The sequence below is a fragment of the Danio rerio genome, chromosome 13, assembly GCF_052040795.2.
Source record: "Danio rerio strain M-AB ecotype USA chromosome 13, GRCz13ab, whole genome shotgun sequence".
NCBI classification, from domain to species: domain Eukaryota; kingdom Metazoa; phylum Chordata; class Actinopteri; order Cypriniformes; family Danionidae; genus Danio; species Danio rerio.
Genome location: NC_141033.1, coordinates 37,325,193 through 37,346,021, shown reverse-complemented (window position 1 = coordinate 37,346,021; position 20,829 = coordinate 37,325,193). Strand labels below are relative to the sequence as shown.

At 34.0% G+C, this 20,829-nt stretch overlaps 1 protein-coding gene across 18 annotated transcripts in view; it reads right to left on the bottom strand.

The window, feature by feature from the left end:
* Positions 1-20,829, bottom strand: part of tasp1 (taspase, threonine aspartase, 1) — a 57,715-nt gene that overhangs the window by 27,444 nt on the left and 9,442 nt on the right. For 9 of the 18 annotated variants that reach the window (XR_015505307.1, XR_015505308.1, XR_015505309.1 and 6 more), the window contains exons 7-10: positions 19,657-19,736; positions 15,947-16,038; positions 6,017-6,175; positions 1,642-1,720 (exon numbers count right to left, since the gene is read on the bottom strand). Coding sequence is in view for 7 of the 18 variants with exons in the window: in XM_087278305.1 (XP_087134431.1) it covers positions 1,642-1,720; positions 6,017-6,175; positions 15,947-16,038; positions 19,657-19,736 (410 nt within the window). In the remaining 11 variants the exon portion in view is untranslated. Of the gene's footprint in view, positions 1-1,226; positions 1,580-1,641; positions 1,721-6,016; positions 6,176-15,946; positions 16,039-19,656; positions 19,737-20,829 lie in introns of those variants that run through there. The other 9 variants (XR_015505316.1, XR_015505317.1, XR_015505314.1 and 6 more) reach the window with 3 other exon arrangements.

Below are 20,829 nucleotides of genomic sequence, written 5' to 3'. Positions count from 1 at the left end.
AAATTATAAACTACTCTTGAACAGGTATTTTATAGTGCAACAACATTACAAAATTTTACAATTTATACTGTATTTTTTATTAAATAAATGCAGATTTGGTTTTAAGCTTATTTTAAAACATTTTAAAAAATAAATAAAAATAAAAATCACACTGACCCCAAACTTTTGACCGGTAGTGTATCTATAAGTTATTCTGTTTAACGTCTAAACTGAAAAGTTTTCATTCAAGGTTTAACTCAAGGATTAACACATTTATGGCATTTTAAATGTTTTTTTTTTTTTTTTTTTGCTCTGTATTCATTTTCTAATCTGTTTTATATTAAATATATTTCCAAATTTCAAGTAGAACACTATCAGTTGGTTTAATTGCACAAAAGATACCAATGTGTCAAACAATACCAATGTTTTAACATTACACCCTGATTTTCAATATCAGCATTTAAAAAAAACGATGATACTGCCATTTTCTGTTAAAAAAAGCTGAATTTGCTTGATTAGAAATAGTCAACTTTTGCAATATTTGTACAATTTTATTTTCCTATATTTTTAAAATATAATTTATTGCTGTGATTTATTTCATGCTGAATTTCAGTTTAATGGTTTCTATTTATATTTAAAGTAAAAAAATAAACACATTAAAACAAGTCCAAATCAACATGGCGACACACTCTTATGAAGACCTGAGGATGAGTAAATTAACTGTAATAATAATAATAATGATGATGATGATAATAATTATTATAATAATATAATGGATTGTTATGCCTTTAATAATTTTGTGAAAACCAATTATTTTAAAGGGATAAAAAAACAGTAACAGAAAAATCTAGAAGCATCTAAATCACATTTACATTTAGTCATTTAGCAGACGCACATCTGACTAAATTGTGTCTTTAGTTTCTAAAGTGACATTCATGTGCAATATGTTCATGCAGTGCATACATCAACAAAAGTGATGTGTTGTGATGTAACGTGTCCACCCAAACATAGATTTAATCTTTTCTTTAATCCTGACCTAAAGAAGACATCTCTTCCAGCATCTATTCAAACGCAATCATCTCATCCTCTTCCATGTCTAGCCATGAATAACAGTCTGTCTTTTATCGTGACTGCTTTAAGAAATCCAGACTTCCCTCAATGGGCACAATAGAAATGCATGCTTGCATCTGCTGTATGGAGATGTGAATCATGTCTGTGGCCTATTGACTATGGCAGAGTCAATATAATGGAGAAAAGCTCATTTTATTCATGTGACAGAAAGCATTAGTTTAAAACACGATGCGCGTAGCCTTTGGGCCTTGCTCACAGCAGGAATCCTAAGCAAAGCAGAAATTCTCTTTTTTGCTTATGAAATATGTCCTTGCTAAGCAAGTGGATAATGGCATTAAGATGTTGGCCAGAAAAATTGACATCCATATCAGGGGAGAAGAAAGGACAGAAAATGACAAAAAGCTTGGCTGGTAGAAGGTTTTACTATAAAGCTCCAAGCTACAATTGTAATATTGTCATCTGGACTGTGTTTGTAGACAGAGTTCTTAACAGAAGACCCCAAAATGACAGAATTGAAGCCTTGCGAAACCTACCAAAAAGCAGAAAATGAAGAGAAATGTGACACTAATATGACGCTGGTGTTTTTGATACCTGAGGTACTCACAGCTGTAGAGTAAAGGCTGACGTCACGGGCGTTTTCAGCCCAGCAGCCACATCCATAGTGAGCAGCCTGAAACACAAAGATTGTGCAACTTAAATGTTTTATGTTCAATCCACTTACATTTGTAAAAACAATTAACTTAACTGATTTGTGTTTGGACAACATGAAGAAATTGCGTTGAACCCAGTTTTTTTACAGTGAGGATACAATGCATTTACACTTTCACACGCACACAAAAAAGAAAAAAAAATATTTCAAATATTTCAAATATTTCTAAAACTAAACTCTTCTAAAATTAAATAATCCGAAAAAAAAGTTACTACGAAGCATATTAATTGTTTTTAAGTGCACTACTTCACTTGATTTTGGTTTTGTTGTTAAAAAAAATGAGAAAATGGGTAAATTACTGTGTTAAATGAGAAAATGAAATGTTTTATGGCATACTTCAACAAATAAAGATGATTTAGTACTCAAAAATGTTTTATTTTGATTGTTTTTAAAATAATTGTTCTTAAACTTCATATTTTCTGATTTTCATAGGATATGTATTAACTTTGGCACTTCTACTATAAACCAACAACCATTTGGTAGAGATTGATTTTTTTAGAAATTATGGGATGTTTTGAAAAAAAAAATGCATTGAGTGTGTTAACTAGCTACATTAGGAGTTAAAAAATGCAATCCAAACATTTTTCTATAGCTTTTTCCCTGGTGGGGCAGGTATAGGGTTAAATATTGTAATTACATAATAAAGCATTAATATTTTTTTCTGTATATTTTTTCAAAGAAATTAAACTTTGGTGAGCCTTAAAGACATTTAAACCTTTAAAATGAGTCCATGTGTATTTTTAAAAAGTAATAAAATCAATACAATATGAAACATAGGTTAGGTTAGGTTGCTTTATTCATACCTGAAGCTAGATTTGGTTTGCAATCAAGAGTCCTCATTTAATAACAGTGCCACACAGAAAAAAACTCACATAGCGACAACAACAAATGGACATAAAGACATAAACATACAAAAAACGTATAAAGAAAAAATTAATAATCAATTCAAGTATCCATCCCCCAAATAAATGTTTAAAACAATCTATAAAATAAAAAGCACAAGTCACAGAACCACCTCTGCTTTACTCTATGCCTTATTTAAATGTCTTATGGCTGCTGCTGTAAAACTATTTTTGTATTGTTTAGTTCTACAGCTTCACACTACAAACCAGTGACCAGAAGGAAGGAGCTGAAATTTTTTTATTTGTAATTCTCTTTAGCTGCCTGGTGTACACAGCATCCAGATTGGCTAGTGACACCCCAGTCAGCTTGCTGGACCTCTTAACTATTTGATTTGATTTGTTTTTATTCTTAACAGAAAGATTCCCAAACCATGACACCAAAGTTAAACATGTTAATTGGCTTAATTAATTTAGCGAATGGATATTTCCTTCAGTCGTTTTCACACATAACCTGAGCCTGTTCAAATATATTGTACAAGCTTCTGTTATTTCTACTGTTGTTCTTTCATTTATTACAGTGCAATTAGAGCTTTTCCACTGTAGCGGCACAGTAATTACATGACAGTTGCAATATTAATGTAGTGAGACATAATTACAATATACATTACACTAAAACCAAACATGAAGAAGTATCTCATAATTATGCACAACACGATGGTCAAAAGCAATCTCAAACCAATTAGTTTAGTGGCTAATCCATGAATTTGTTCAATATCATGCATACATTTTCTTACAGTCTGTTCATGTCTTCAGTGATGACTGTTTAAAGCTCCATTCAGACCACACAATTTGTTCAATGTTGGTGTAACTTTTGATATAGGGTGTTAGGAGAAAAGAATCTCTTCCGTACAAAATGGAGAGGGGACTGCTGCAAGGTGGACATAAAATGAAAGAAAGGTTTGTGGAGTTATGGTAACAGTGCATTTGACTGTATGATGTGTCTTCAAAAGACTAGCATGACAGAATGATCAACAAAAAAGATAAATTATGGCAGTTAATTAACTCATCAGCCTGGTGAGTACTGGAATTAGCAGCAAATCACTCATTATGTTCTCATTCAAGGTAGCGACATAAGGTCTGCTATTCATGGATTCATTTGTGGTGGAGGAGGAGTTCATTGTTTGTAGGTAACATTAACTGATTGTCAACAAAAAGTTTTGTCATTTATGCTTAGTTCATGAGCACAGCTGGGTTAAGCATGGTGTGAACGTGTGTATGTGTGTGTAAAGGTAGCTCCCGAACACCTGGCTCTTTTAGTCTTTATTTACGATAAATTACAGCTGAATATCTGGATGATACTTTGTGAAAACACTTTGAAATAACAATGACGAGTAGAAAGCAAAATTGGTCTAAAATTGGTGACAAAGGAGAGGCTTCGAGTATGACTGACAACACGGCGCCATTTGCCTAAAATTTGTTTACAGCTGTTGTTGGGAAACTACTTCTGCAGCCCCAAAAGCACATCTTGCTGGCACAGAATGTGTCTACTTATCTACTGATTCATTCAGAAAACGCGCACATATATAAGGAAATCTTCTGTCTGTGGGAAAATTACAGAGACATTTATAATGTATGTGGTTGATGACACCATGTGTGAAATGTATGTGATTAGATGTAAACCTTTTTTTATAAATAGTAATTACTGCATAATCTGAATTAGCCACTGTCGCAACATACAATATAAAAAGTGTAGTCTAAACAGGCCTTAAGAGGTGTAGTTAGAGACTTTCAAAAAGTCATACATTTTTGTACAACTGACATTTTCTGAATTAGCCAATAATCCGACAATAGGGGATGAAATTTCCATCATGGTGAGTTGCGCTCCACCATGTTTAATGACATGCTCAGACGTGCACAATTGTAAATCAAGTTTTATAGTAGGCCTAATATATTTTGAAAAACACTGTACAAACACTAAACCGTCTAATGTGTAAACATCTTTTATTTTAAAAGTCTTTGTGGCGCATTTTTCCTTTCCAATACTCTACTTTTCTATAGATTTTCAATGAAAACACACACTTGATGGATAGTGTGTGACCGCTACTCTCGCCTTTTGTAGCACCACACACGTATTGCATTTTTTTAGACACTATGTCAAGCTAAAATTCAACTTCAACTATTACAAACGGCACTATTCATCACTGTCAGGTTTAAAGCAATGGACCAATCAGAAGAACTCGTTGGCGGGCCAAACACTGCAAGTTTCTGTTTACTGGACACCTTCATGCTTTATGCTGCATTTTGTTTTAGTTTTTTTAAACCATTCCGAAGCATTGCATCTCATATTTTCTAAGGGTAAAGATACTGTTGATGTGAATAAGCCCTTTGTGTGTCTGAGAAAATGAAAATATTACTTCCATAATATTTCTATCTTCAGTGCTAAAGTGAAACTAAAAAAGCAGAGCATGGACACAGAGGAAATAGATCAAATGAATGAAGGAGCTTATCTGCAAGCAGGGTATCATAAACTTCTATACATGATTTTTTTATTAATTTGTAGTTAAAGTGCATAAAGTTTATTGCATATCAGTGTATACACAATGTGATAAACCTATAGAGATCAATAGAATCTAGGTTACTCTATCTCAAATGTCCTGAACGCATTGCACTGATGACACACATTCACTCTCTATAGATGAATTACCATATTTGTAAAATACTGGAATGAAATCCGATGCGGTACAGAGTTTATCGTTGTCTTAGAAATGTTATATTGATTACATATTATATCTATTATTTACACAATGCTTTCAGCATATTATAACAGCTTTTCACCCAGTGATAAGCACAGTTATTCGGCAAAATTAACGTTAAAGTGAGTGGCGTTCATCTGACAGGTCCATTTGCCATAGCATAGTTCCAATGGATATTAAGCATCCAGCTCGAAATAAATAATCTTATTGAAACTCCAAGTGTTTTTACAAGAGAGAAGTTCAAGTCCTAAAGTCTTTGAATGCCAACAATTTTGTTTTGTGTGTTCATGTGAAAGAAATAATGTTCCATGATTACCATAATGTGTATGATTCAGCATAGCGTGAAATTACCTGATATGAAATGAGAACTGCAGAGTCCAGCATCTTTAATTAGGTCGTCACTTCATTCGGCTCCCTTTTAGCCAAAGACATCTGCGGTTGGCATTAAAAGCAGTGTGGTGTACGGTAAAAGTTAAGTCGAATTTGGCATCCTACCGCACAACACAACATTTTGCTATTGCAAACGGTCTTTTTTTGCAACCGGAAACCCGTGTGACGTCATGTGTGAATTAGGTAAGTATTTCCTCTTTACTTTTCCCATAAGATTGAGCTAGATGGTCAAATGGAAATCAAATCAGACACAAAAAAAAAAAAAAGTTCACCTGTCCCACTCGACCCGGGTGTTTCATAGCCAGACCTCCGCTGGAAACCGCAGCTGCCACATTCCCTTCCCAGTCCACAACGACTGCACCAACCGTATCCAGACAGGCCGAGTTATTCTCCTCACCTTCCACCGGCTCCAAGCAGCCAAAGTCATTCTCCTGCACACACCATTCATAACATTCAATTACAATTTCCTATGGCAAACACAGATAATAAACAGCATAGTTTCTGCAGTCTATCATCATGAGTTCATTTACACAGTCAAATCAAAAGTTAATGTAAGAGTCAATGTATCTTCATACTAAGCCATGGGGCCAAAAAAAAAAAAGAGGAACAAAGAGGCTGTGGTTATTGGCAGCATCAAAAACGGCACATTTCCAAAGCCCAGGATAATACTAGACTGAAACACATTGAACATTGTAATGTTTTCTTTTTTACTTCTTGTCATGTCTATGAAGTTGGCTTTCAGACCCAGCTGGCTACCATAACCAAACTTGAACTCTGACAGACTTGGGAACTGGAATACACGTCGCTATCTAGCTTGAACAAATAAAGTTCAATTATATATCAGCATCTGAAAAATGATCCTCGGGCCCTCATTTATAATAAGCAAAGTGGCCATTCTTAAAGGACTGTTTTCATTTGCTGATTGCTGTGTACTTTGGAAAGAGCGCTGATGTGAACTGAAGGAGTCCTAGAGTTGCTTGACAAATTAGTCGTTCCTGGGAAACTCAAAAGAAAGGGACGTGATGACTTTTAATTTATAATTTCATCTTCCCATGAAGAGCGTGTCATTCCTGGTCCACTGATCTTTAGACCTCAGCTGATTATGCCTGATAACTTTCTGAAATATGAGTGAACGGGCTAAAACAGAATGTTATTATTATTGATCTCACCATCAGCAATAAATCTGACAAACTCAACTTCAGTGCAACATCTGCTCAAAGACCTTTCCAAAGGGGGGATCATCAATTTCCTTCTCCTTTGTGGCTTTCTGTTTATACAACTTTTACGTCTTAAAAATTGTTTTGTTGTGTCATGAAAGCAGATTTCCTCTGGTGCTTCTTGCATGGCAAAGAAAAATGACATTAATATGAAATGAATGTAATATATTTTAGTCCAATAGAGTTTGTCATTTCATATTTTGTATTTGCATGAGATTTTTAGGTTATCAAGTTATATTTATATACTAGTTATAATCCAATTTATTACCCATTAACCACTTTGAGTGCAGACCTGAAATTCCTACCTTAAACTTTGAGGTAGAGGGGGGAAAATTATATAATAATAATATCATTAATAATCATAATAATAATTCACAAAATACTTAAAAACATTAAAATAGGAAATAAAACTAGTTTTTTGGTAAAAGTGTATTATAAAATTTACAGAAACAACAGTAATATAAATGTCAAGTAATAATTAAAGTACATTTTCATATACAAGTACATATTTTGGACCTTCATTGTAAAAAATGCTGGGTCTTAAATAGGGATGCAATGATTAACAGATTTCACTATTAACCATGCTTTAATTTGTCTGGGTAAATTAATAATTTCTGCACAGAACAAAACTAAAAAAAAATAATAATAATAAAAATTCTAGTCACTTCAATATTACAGTAGATTTTTTTACACTTCATCATCATTTAAAAATAAATCTATACATGGTTGAAGGCAAAATTATTAGGCCCCCTGAATTATTACCCCCTCTATATTTTTTCCCCAATTTCTGTTTAAAGGAGAAGATTTTTTTCAACTTATTTCTAATTATGATAGTATTAATAACTCATCTCTAATAACTGAATTATTTTATTATTGTGTAATGATGGTTTGTTCTGTAGACTAAAGAAAAAAATATAGCTAATATTTTGACCTCAAAATGTTTTTTTTTTTTTTTTTAAATCAAAAACTGGTTTTATTCTAGCCGAAATAAACCAAATAAGACTTTCTCCAAAAGAAAAAATATAACATACTGTGAAAATGTATGAAATAATATATAAATAAATAAATAAAATATATGAAAACAAATTCAAAGGGGGGCTAATAATTTTGACTTCAACTTTATACACACACACACGCACACACACACACACACACATACACAAATGCAAACATTGTGTATTGCTTAACAATACTTTGTATGTACAGTAGATATTATGACTTATGACAATTTCAGGCCTGGAAAGATTGCTGGTGTAGGGCTGGGTTTCCGGGGCATATGCCCTGAATAGATTTAGTTAACCCCCCAAATGTTTTTTAAGCACCTTTCTTTTCACCCCAAGTTTATGCCTAGCCATTTGTGGTTTTTGCAAAACTATTCTGAGGCATAAATCTGACCATAACCCTTGCAAATCCATAATTACATTTTTCTCAAGCGCTCTCATTCTGCAAACATCGTCACATATCTTTAAGATTCCCAAATATTTACAGGCCCTCTGAATAGAAGGAAAACTTAAGTGCTAAAAATCAAATCCACAGGGAACATGCAGAAGTTACAGGAAACAACTCCGTTTTAAGTTAAATGCAATAAAATAAGTGTGAACTCCTAGACCCCCGAGACATCCATGCCAAGCAAATGCATTACTTCCCCAGTAAAACAATAAATATGCCACTTATAAAATCAAACAAACCACAGGCCACTTGAGAGAAGACTGGGGGATGTGTTGTTATCTTAATGACCATTTAATGCATAGCATCAGTGAAAAGTCTTTACTGAAGGAAGAAAGCGCATGTGGCATCCCAGAGGCACACATCATTCATGCAGACAGAGCCGACAGAAATCATTTACTTTAAACCGATGCTATCTTTAAAACAAACCGTACAAGGTTTTCCAACACCAATCCTGAGCACCGCATAAACCAATGCAAGTTAAACCACAACGTATTTGTCTTTCTCTTTGAATAACATTTTCACCCACATTTTCAGACAGTGTAATTTGCAACTAATGACCCTCAAGTGACCCAACGTTTCACTTTCTCATTGGGACCACACAAGCGTCACCATCGCGGATGGATCTGCACTGGAACCTATTTTCCCTCGACACCTGCATTCCATGTGTACCTGTCAAATCGCTTCCTTGAAAATTGACCAAAAAAGTAGGAGAGATGCTAACATGTACGGGAAATAATTCGGTGAAATGACTTCAAGATGTGGGTGCAGGACTTTGGCAGCATTGAAGTACCATGGTCTCAAATCACATTGATGACGCTCTTAAAACTCTTGTACAATTCATAAACCTCAGCATTTTTAGTTTTTTTTTTTTTTTTTTGTAAATGTGAAACAAATATGCTCTTTCTTAGTTTCTTTTTAGAATAAATACACTCCTGGTCACTTTATTAGGTACACCTTATTAGTACAGAGTTGGACCCTTGCCTTCAGAACTGCCTTAATCCTTCATGGCATAGATTCAACAAGGTACTGGAAATATTCCTCAGATATTTTGGTCGATATTGACATGATAGCATCACACAGTCGCTGCAGATTTTTGGGCTGCACATCCATGATGTGAATCTCCCATTCCACCACATCCCAAAGTTGCTCTATTGGATTGAGCTCTGATGACTGTGGAGGCCATTTGAGTACAGTGAACTCATCATCATGTTCAAGAAACCAGTCTGAGATGATTCATGCTTTATGACATGGTGCGTTTTCCTGCTGGAAGTAGGCATCAGAAGATGGGTACACTGTGGTCATAAAGGGATGGACATGGTCAACAACAATCCTCAGGTAGGCTGTGGCGTAGACACAGTACTCAATTGGTACTAATGGGCCCAAAGTGTGCCAAGAAAATATCCCTCACACCATTACACCACCAGCAGCAGCCTGAACAATTAATATAAGGCAGGATGAATCCATGTTTTCATGGTGTTGATGCCAAATTCTGAACCTACCATCTGAATGTCACAGCAGGAATTGAGACTCATCAGATCAGGCAACGTTTTTCCAAATCTATTGTCCAATTTTGGTGAGCCTGTGAAATTTGCAGCCTCAGTTTCACGTTCTTAGCTGACAGGAGTGGCACCCAGTGTGGTCTTCTGCTGCTGTAGCCTTTCTGCCTCAAGGTTCGACATGTTGTGCATTCACTGATGCTCTTCTGCATACCTTGGTTGTAACGAGTGAGTTATTGTTGCCTTTCTATCAGCTCGAACCAGTCTGACCATTCTCCAACAACCATGCCAAGTCACTTAAATCCTCTTTCATCCCCATTTTGATGCTCGGTCTGTATTGCAGCAGATTGTTTTGACCATGTCTACACGCCTAAATGCATTAAGTTACTGCCATGTGATTGGCTGATTAAAAAATGGCTTAACAAGCAGTTGGACAGGTGTACCTAATAAAGGAGCCGGTAAGTGTATACAGGCAAACAAAGTCACAACAAAGCACTTTTTGTTTTCTCATAACAGACGATTGATATTATTGATATTGATGGATTCTCAAACTATTTGTTTGATTTTATTCTCTAAATTTTAATTTCATCTTCAGATGTTTTCCATGTTTTTTTGGCAACTGTACACATACAGTAGTAGGACATCAACAGTGGCATTCATTTTATAATATCAAACTGAGCCCAACAACAAAGACTTGGCTAATCGGATCAACCTGGAGGATTTTTTGCACAGTCAGCATGAGGTCTGGACTTTGACTGGACCACCATGATTTATTTATTTTTAGCTGCTCTGTTGTAGATTTGCTGGTGTGTTTGGGATCGTTGTCTTGGTGCATGACCCAGTTTTGGCTAAGCTTTAGATGCTGGACATGAATTGTGTTAATACACCTGAAGGCTCCAGAACAACAAACTGCTAAAACGTCTGCTGATGAGTAAAGTCATTTGATTAGCAGTGCCTCATTTATTTTCGTTGATGCCATGTTGTCGCTTATCAGTTTGTACTGATTTTATTTACAAAATATTAAGATCTGCGCAAGACTAGACAACTTTTATACCCCAATATGGAAAAGGTGAGATTTCGTTAGGTGTTCATTTTCACATGTCTGTAGAAAATAGAAATTGTATGAAATCTGACTGGTTTCAGCTGGAGTTGCTATCTGTTTATTAAAGTATAGAAAGCAATAGGAACTAAATTTCACAGTAATGTTATCAAAAATGCTGAACCATATTGATGGAAATGAGAGGTGGTACATTTTGAAAGCACACACTTTTTAAATTGTTGCCTGTGTTTAGAAGCACACTAGCTTATACACATTCTGAAACACTACAATTACTGAGGCGGTCATTTTAAACAGTTTTAATTTTTTGAAATTAACTAACTGTTAAAAATAAAACACACATATCTGTTTTCCCTGACTTTTTCTCAATATATGTATACTTCCCTTTAACGTTGTTTTAATTAAAATTACAAAACACAAGAGTTTTGAATATTTCTACCTAGAACTACAGTATCTGTCAAAATGACTGCATGCACTTCAGTTGTCTGCTACTTTTCCCTCTGACTTTAAATATGCATACCTCTAATGCCTAGCAACTCTCTGCTATCAAAAACATAGCTTTCTGTTGGCAAGAACATAACTTTTCTTCAGATATGTCTTTTCTAAACAGCATAGTTAGTGCTACAAAAGCAGATGCCCTTCCAGCTGCAACCCAGTACTGGGAAACATTGAAACACTCATTTACAGACAACGGGAACACAGGGAGAACATGCAAACTCCAAACAGAAATGCCAACTGGCTCAGCAGGGACTCGAACCAACAAGCTTTTTTATGTGAATAATGACAAACATTTAAAGCTTAAATTTATTATTTCAATAGAAGCTTTGACTGTAAATATGATATGACAATATGACGTCTTATATAAAAATGGTTAGAATAACCTCTATGGTAATTCTAGTTACTGTAGAATTATAGTAGTTCTAGTGTTAAGGCAAACAAAAACATACTAAAGGTCTCTTTAAAAAAAACTAAATTTAACTTTCACGTTAAAACATTATTACTTAATCATTTTAAAAAGCCTAACTGGCAACCCTACAATCTAAAGGTCTGCATTTCCACAGGACCTGACCAGATTTCTTTCGGCGCGGGAAAAGATTTGCTAATAAAACATGGTTGCGGTGGACAACTCTGGTGTGATTTAGAGTGTGAAGTCTAACAATATAGCAATCCTGAGTCCCGATGTTATTTCGGAACAGTATATCTTTGATTTCTTCATTTTTATTGAGCACCTGTACAGCCAGTGCTCATGACTGTTACACATGATGAAAGCATGACCAGTGCTTTCTGCACATGCTCTTATTCACAGTCTGTGCGCGCATCATCTTCATAACGCTCCTCAGAGCGGGCTTTACCAACATAGGAGGGCAAAGTGAAGAAAACGGTCAGTTAACTTTTAGGAAACCCCCATCAGGCAGTCATGATGTATGAGAGTCTTTTTGCTCTCATAGATGCAACTAGAAAAAAATTACCCTTTGCGCAATGGGATTATACCTCAAAGTTTTACCCGTGAGCAGTCACATAACTGGAACCGCAGATTTTGGAAACCAGATCTAAATTTAGCAGGAATGGTCGGGTCTAGGCATGGGACGATAACCATGTTCAAGGTATACGGCGGTTTGGAAAAGTCAAGGTTTTAAAACCGCCAAAATGTTCTGTAATACCGTTCCTAAGGTATGTTTACGATTTTTTATTGACTTTTTTGTTGTTGTTTTTTTAGAAAAACAGTATCTTCAGCAGAAAAATATATCCAAAGATGGCGTTTTAAAAATGTAAAAAAAAAAAAATGTGTGTTTTAGAAACTAATGAAGACAGCAGAAGTCAAGGATTCATATGAATTATTTAGCCGTACATGTTTCCTGCTTCAAAATATTTTAAATGTTTCCCAAATTTAAATATATTGTGTAGAAAGGGGAAAAGGGTTTGTTTTTTACCCAGATATTTAAAAAGAATATTTTAGAGCAGTAATCTTGATACCGTGATATTTATTTACATGGTTATCTACCGTCAGAATGTTATAACGGCCCATGCCTAGTCGGTTTGGGTAGAAAATGGGGCGGGTCGGGCAGAGGGGGAACAAAGGCTGAATATACGGCAGGAGCGGTCGGGTGCGGAATAAAAGCTTGTGGGAGCGGAACTAAAAAGTTTGTCCCGCACAGATCTCTACTACAATGGTGTATAAAATAAATTGTATGTTTAGAAATGTGCTGTTAATAATGAAACCTTCTTTTCTGAATATTAAAAAAGGTAATAGCAATTTATGTCCATTTTTTTTTTCACTGCTTTTTTTTTTTCAAAGCAGTGTGTTTAAACATTTTATTCCTGACTTACAATCTTAGTCAGTGTTTCTTTTCCCTCAGAATTGGACTTTTTTTGCAGTTGCAAGAATATAAAGTATCTCGTGATTTTGTCTTAACAACTAGCAAATATGAATTGCCTCATGTAAAAAACAGCAACTAACAATTACCTTCCCTTTTTTCCCTCAGCAGTGGAAACAGGCTTCCACAGTAAATGGATAAACTCATTCTCATCTCATTCTCACCTCTGCCTGATGAACTTGTGTTACAAGAGTGCCACAGAGAAGCGTGTCACCCAAGTCAAATTCCTGGTGTGCAGTGCCATGTCAGCAGTGCAGAAAGTGTGTGTATGCGTGTTTCCTGTGATTGTGAGTAATTGAGGTCTCCACACCCCCCTTCAAGGTCGTCATTACCCGACGGGTTTCCTCCTCTGGGTATATGTGGTGGTTTTGAATTAGAGGACTGAACAGATGCAGATCCTGTTATCAGTCGAGTAATAATGTCAGAGCAAATGCCTCCGCTGCACTGTGTTTAGGCCTAATTAAATGCGTTGAACTAAATGGGAGGGTGGAAACCTATAGATACTGGAGCATTTAAAGGGAGAAACTTGCATATTTAGTTTATCCTTTTATTTTTAATCAGAGCGTTTAAGAAAAAACACATGTCAGAAATAAACAGCATATCCTGAAGGTTAAACCTTTCCCTTTTATTAACAAAGACATAAAAAGAAACTCCAGATCTGACAAAGGACAGGGGTGTTTTGATGGTAGTACTATTTCTGAACTCATGCCCCACCCACACTGAAATCTCATTGGTCCTCTCCACAAAACAGTATATTAAACTATTAGAATATCACCTAATACAGTTGACCAATTGATCAATTATTTTTACTAATTGGTAAGATTTTGCAATAGGACAAATTTATAATTTATTATTATTATTAATAATAATAATATCAAAACACCTTTCATTCATAAAAAAGCAGTTCAGAATTCATCACAAAATTTAAGAAGCATTAAAAAACACAAAAAACAAAAATATATTATTACATAAATTATATTTAAAGAAAACCTTTAGGTTCACAAGGGTAAAAAATACTTTTTTTATTGTAATTTCTATAATATGAATGTAATAAAAATAAATACATGCTGTACAAATCACAACCTCAATAAGAATAAAAATAAAATTATAGAAATGAATATTATTATATTTACACTTAATGTATTAAATATATCCTAAGTACATTTTTGTAACTAATGTAACCTTATTAGTTCTATAAATTTTCATTCACTAACATGAGATAACATTGGTTAATGAAGAATACTACAGTATTTGTTACCTAATGTTAAAATCTACATTTACTAATTACATCTTTAAGCATTCATTAATGTATATTGAACTGATCTGAACAACTGTTTATTTATTTATTTTTTATTAATAACTAACATTAACAAATGTAATAAATTATGCAAATAAACCTCAGTGGGCCCTATTTTCAGATCAGCACAACCCTAATTTTTATGTTTTACACTTCGTTATTTGAATAGCAAATCCATTTGCACCACTTTTTGAACTCATAGGTGTGCCAATCTATAAAAGAGGAGTGTTAAGGTGCATTGTTGGCATGTTGCAATTTTGTGGAACGAGAATAGATCTTGAAACACACAGGATGTACAGCAATACACAAATATCTTTACATATGAAAAAGATTGATGGATTCAAATGTTACAAAAAATATAATGTCTACATAAATATAAAAACCACAGCCTCTGTGCCTTCATCATGTCAGGGGGCTTTTTTTCAGTTTATTTATGACAATTTGCTTTTGTATAATGTTATTATTATATTATTATTATATGCATATTTATATTTGTTTTAATAAAAACAAGTTTAGATTTGTTTAGGAGACGTATGCTTCACCATATGGGGCATAAGAATAGGACAGGTGTTTGGATATAACTCAGTGTTTTGACCACATTTCATTATTAATGCTCATTTATTCGTTTGCTAGAAATTAGAACTGAATTTAGAAATAGTTTTGAAACAAAACTTTGCGCTTAACAAAAAAAATAAATGATGTCTTTAGTGGAGTTTTCACGTTTCCTTATCCATGAAAGTAAAGGAGTAAAGCAAATAGTAAAGGTAAAGAGAAAGTAAAGAGGCTGAATGCTGGAGGCTCGTTCTTTATCATCGCTTTGCAGATGATCTGTTTAATTGTTTTCTCGCTAGTGAAGCATTCAGTTTTTCAACTTACAAAGTCCGCCAAGTAAATAGCAAATGCACCATGGTGCAACACAACTGACTCCTAAAGGGAATGGGAGATGGGAGACTCTGATTGGTTTAATGCACATTATGCTCAAAACACACCCATAATTCATGTAAGAGAATAAACACAACTCTGTTAGACCATGCACCAGGGCGCAAAATGTATTTTTCCGTCCTTAAAATAGCAAAAGTAGATTCAGACACACCCTTAATGTGTTTGTGCCATACGCTTTAGACTTTGTGCCTAGATCGTTAAAATAGAACCCCCGATGTTTCCTAGTGCAGTAACAAATGATAATAAATGATGGGTAATTGTAAGATATTACCATTTATTGTTAACTATTTAAATGTTTTGAGAGTAAGAAAATGAAGGCAATGGCTTTGCTTTGATTCAGGGTCCAAATCATTTTGGACATTCACTCACATGTCCACACGATTGTATTCTCCTCTTAGTCTCAACCTGCTCCGCCAGCTCCATCTTCCTCTTGTTTCTCTTGTATCCTGACAAACTGAACTCTGCAACGTGTTGAAAAAGACATAACACTCAATAACAGATATTACTCAACTGCTTTGACTTCCAGTCCAAAATGCATACGTGTGTGTGTGATGAGTCACCAAAACCACTAAAAGCTGACAAATGTTTTGCTCCTGTGGCCGTATCGCTTAAAAATTATTCATGATAGCATACTGCTGCGAGGGTGTGCGTTTGGCAGCGGAGCCTTTATTCTCATAATAAATCAGTCTATTGGTGGAAATGCGGTCAAAATCCTTAAAGTCTCCCTAAATAATGGGACATGTGTTGGAGTGAGGTCATGGTTTTGGCATCAGATCATTTCCAGCACTGACAACACACACTCTGTCTCTGTCCGACAAACACTGGGAGTCGGCATGGGGCCCTCTAATAAAGTATAGAAGCCATTGTTTACCAAACGCCGCATTCCACTCCTGTGAAAATCTCTTAATCAAAGAAAACACATCAACCAAATGAGCACAATTAAGTCATTTTACAGGATTCAATGGAATGCAATTAGAACTGGTAAACAATAACCAAGTTATTTAACCAAGAGTAACCAAGAGTCAAGTGCTTCAAAACACTCTAACAGATGAGACGGCATGACCAATTGTGAGTCAATGAAATGATGTGCCACTATCAGAAAAATACAAAAGAGATAAAAAGAAAAAATTGAACCTGGCACTAAGCACTTGTATTCAAACTTAAGCTTGTTCGTTTGTTTATTGCCACATAAGCAAATTATGGCCATTTCATGATAACTTTATATAATAAGAAAATCCCTTATTTCAATAAGAGATGATACACAAACAAATATAAAAATAGAAATTAATTTAATTCACAAAAAAATTATATTAAAAGTTTAAATATAAATTTAAATTGAATATTTGATAAATAACTTCAAATTCTAAACTTAACCTTGTCTATACCTGCATAAAATTATATGAGAAAAGAAAAACAAGAGCATACAAGGCGCTCTGTAGTTGTAATGTTGCATTAGAGACCTGTTGTAATCACAAAAATTTTGAAATTCTTGTTTTTAGCTGGCTATATTTTGGTAACTATTTAGGAGCTGATTTCACAACATGTTTACAGCCAGATATAAAATCTTTTTATGCGTTTTCCCTGTTCATTTACACAACAACTGTGGCTTTGGAATTGAAAACGCATATATTTGAAAATGGCGCCATTGTCATGTGCTTGGAAAGTGTGGATTTACTTTACATTACTACCAATATTGGAGACACATCTTACAGCAAATTATACATACACACCGACGGCATCGTCACTTCCTTACAATACTGTTTATCAACAAGGTGACAGTGCCAAAACTGGCCTGGCGTATGTAATACAGCGTTTTTGCAAAACTTTGTTGTGTAAACATGAAACTTTGAAATGAATTAAAAACAAAATTGGTCCCACTTTATATTAAGTGTTGCTTATACCAGTGAACTTAAATGGTAACTAGATGTGTAGGTAGTATGCAACTACAGTGTATGTATACACTTGTACATAGTATTTACATGTGTAATGCTGGTGTAACTACACACATGTAACAACCCACAATAGTATGTGCAAGTTCGAATGTGTAACAGGACATTAATAACACAATCTTTGTTAAACTACCTCTTTAATATGAATTACTGATGTGATTCTACAATTTACCTCTAAAACAGGATATAAACATGAGGCATCTATTTCTATATATACACATACTTTTTTGGCAGAAGTTTGCTGTTGTTAAACAGTTGCACAAAGGTTTAGGTTTTATATATTACACGGTAATTTGTGACCATTTTACACTATTTCGAGTGAACAGTTCCTGAGGATTTACACTGTAATTACACTGGTATCACATAGTGAAACGTTCTAATGCAGCGTTAGTTCTGTCATTCTTATTCTAACACAGTGTTCAGAGTTCACATGGTCAGGTGCGAAAGTGGGAAAACACCTGCAAGTTCATATTATTTTTACACAATGCACTTACGTAATACTTGTTACAGATGTTTACTTTCTTAGTGTTGTTACCAATGTCCTGTTACACATTTGAACTTACACATACTATTCAGTTGGTTCTTATATGCGTGTAGTTACACCAGTATTACACAAGTAAATACTATGTACCAGTGTGTACATACACTGTAGTTTATACTACTTACACATCTAGTTACTATGTAAGTTCACAGGTATAAACGACTTTAAAGTGGGACCAACACAATTCTTGAGTTTTTTGTGACAACTTAATTGTTTTATGTTCAATGGAATCCCCTTTAATAAAAAGCCTTTCTCCAGAAGAAACAAATATTAGAGGAAATACTGTTACTGTACTTAAAATTCCTGTTAAACATCATTTGGGAAATATTTATTTAAAAAAAAATTCTCAAGAGCGCTAATTATTTTATTACTTTAACAGTAATCGTTTTGAATAATCGTGATTACAATTATGACAAAAATAATTGTGATTATGATTTTTCCCAAAATCGAGCAGCCCTAAGGGAATCTGAGAATGACAAATGTCTCATTTTACCAGTGAAAAAAATTGTCTAATAAAGTTGTCAATGACAGATTGCAAGCATATATCTCAAACACAATAATTCAACTTTATATTTTCAAATAGTTGTATCCTAATGCATCACTTTACTGTGCATTAACAACCTGGACCAAATCCTCCATTCCAAGTCTATACAAAATTTATCATTTTAACTAACAGGAGACCTAAACGTAGGCGTAATATTATTAATGTTGTTGTTTTACTATTTATTTTTGTAGAATTAATAATAATAGCCTATTCATATTAACCTTTATTTCTCATCTATAGAATCGAGAGAAAATCATGATCTTGATTTTAAGCAAAAAAAATACAAAAATAAAAAATTGTGATTCTCATTTTAGCCAGAATCGTACAGCCCTTCTTACTATGCAACCACTGTCATCCTGAGCTATCAAGTTTAAAATTAAACAATTAATATCATTAACATTAACAATGCTTTATCTATATTTAACATCTGCATAACATTTGTGTTGTAAGCTTTCTCTGTTTTCATTTGTTTAGTCTTATGTGAACTCATTATAAAGGAACTAATTTATATAATATTATTATTATATTACTACCATTATCACTCTGAATAATATGATCTGTTCATTAATAACTAACTACAATAACAATTGACGCACAAGTTATAGTCAGTGTGCAAGTGATTTGGAAAAGGTTGAAAACTCCACCGCAGGCCTCAAACAAAAGCTCATTAAATTATATGAGAGAATAAAAAGCAAGTTCTTCTATTAAATAAATCTGAACGCCAGTCACACCTTACAGATCTAAACTGTGTGGAGAGAATATTATATCTTACATAAGACCTTCATTTCAATTAAAAACTGCCTCTAAAATGCCTCTTACCAAATAAATACACCTCAAATATGAGACTTTTGATTTAAAGGGACATATCTAATTTTTACTTTTCTGCTTCCTTTACCAACACAGGTAATAACGCAGTTAACAAGATTACGCAAATACAAAGACATGCCCTGATGCTTACAAATGTGTGTAAATCTAATAAAAAGAAACGTTGTAGTCAAGCATGCAGGAGCAGCTGAAAGAAGAGACTGGGTGGTCTGGTACTCACTGGTGGTCATCTTTTCTGTAGGGCATGCTGGGATACCATGGCTGATGGCCCACTGCTCTGCTCCTTTTCCCACTAAAAAACTGACAAAAAAACATACAGTAGATCTGATATAAAAGGGAGAAACTTAAACTGCAAAACGCTACATTTATACAGGAACAGGAGTATATTTCGGAACAGTACATTTCACATTTAAACATACATAATTACTTCTGTATTTGATTTAAGAAATAAATACTACAGCAAAATGCAATGCTTTGTGTGTGATTGAATTAAGAGAAGGAAATATTGACAATAAAAGTATTCTTAGGTGTTTAAAAATAATAGAAAGACTTGTTAAAGTTTAATCTTCACTTTAGTTTGAAGATTTAAAAGATGTTCATGTAATGCTTTGAGTTTTGAGATTACCACAATGCAGAAGCAGCCATGCTTTAAGTGTTGGCTGCTTAATTAACAAAAATGCAGTTTGTTGCTTTGCTCGGTGAGCAATAACTGTCCTAAAATGAGTTCAGAGATCAGTCCTCATCATCTGTACAGTATATGTAACACATGAAATATGTTTAAAAATGGCTCTTTTAGTTCATTTAGGATAACTTCAAATAAAACTAAGAGATGTAGAAATGTTTGACACATAATAGAAACACATGATATTAGCAGACCTTTGAGTTCAAATAAAAACACAAATGTATTTAAACTTTTATTTGATCAAATCATGTTGGACTAACTTAAATGCCTTCATTTGTATAAATAGTTATTTTTTAGTTGGTGCTAAATAGATTTATTGGATTGAAGTCATGCCCTCAATTAAATTGAGTTCATCCAATGAGTTATTTTTATGAGTGTACACAAATGTTTCTATAAGAAATGTTTCTTGTGCACCAAATCAGGAATATTAGAACGGTTTTTGAAGGATCCTGTATTATCACTGTATTAGTATTATAGGGCTGGGTGATTTGGCCTAAAATCAAAATCTGAATTAATTGAACATCTGAACTTGATTATGATTAATGAACGAATATTATATTTATTAAATTTATTTTTTGCCCTCATAGCTCACTGACAGGTTTTGCACAGTAATTATGCTCACATATTACAAGTGAGAGATTTTTAAATGAAGGTTCATTACTTGATTTTAAAATAAATGAAAAAAAACACACACTGTCTACTATCTATGAT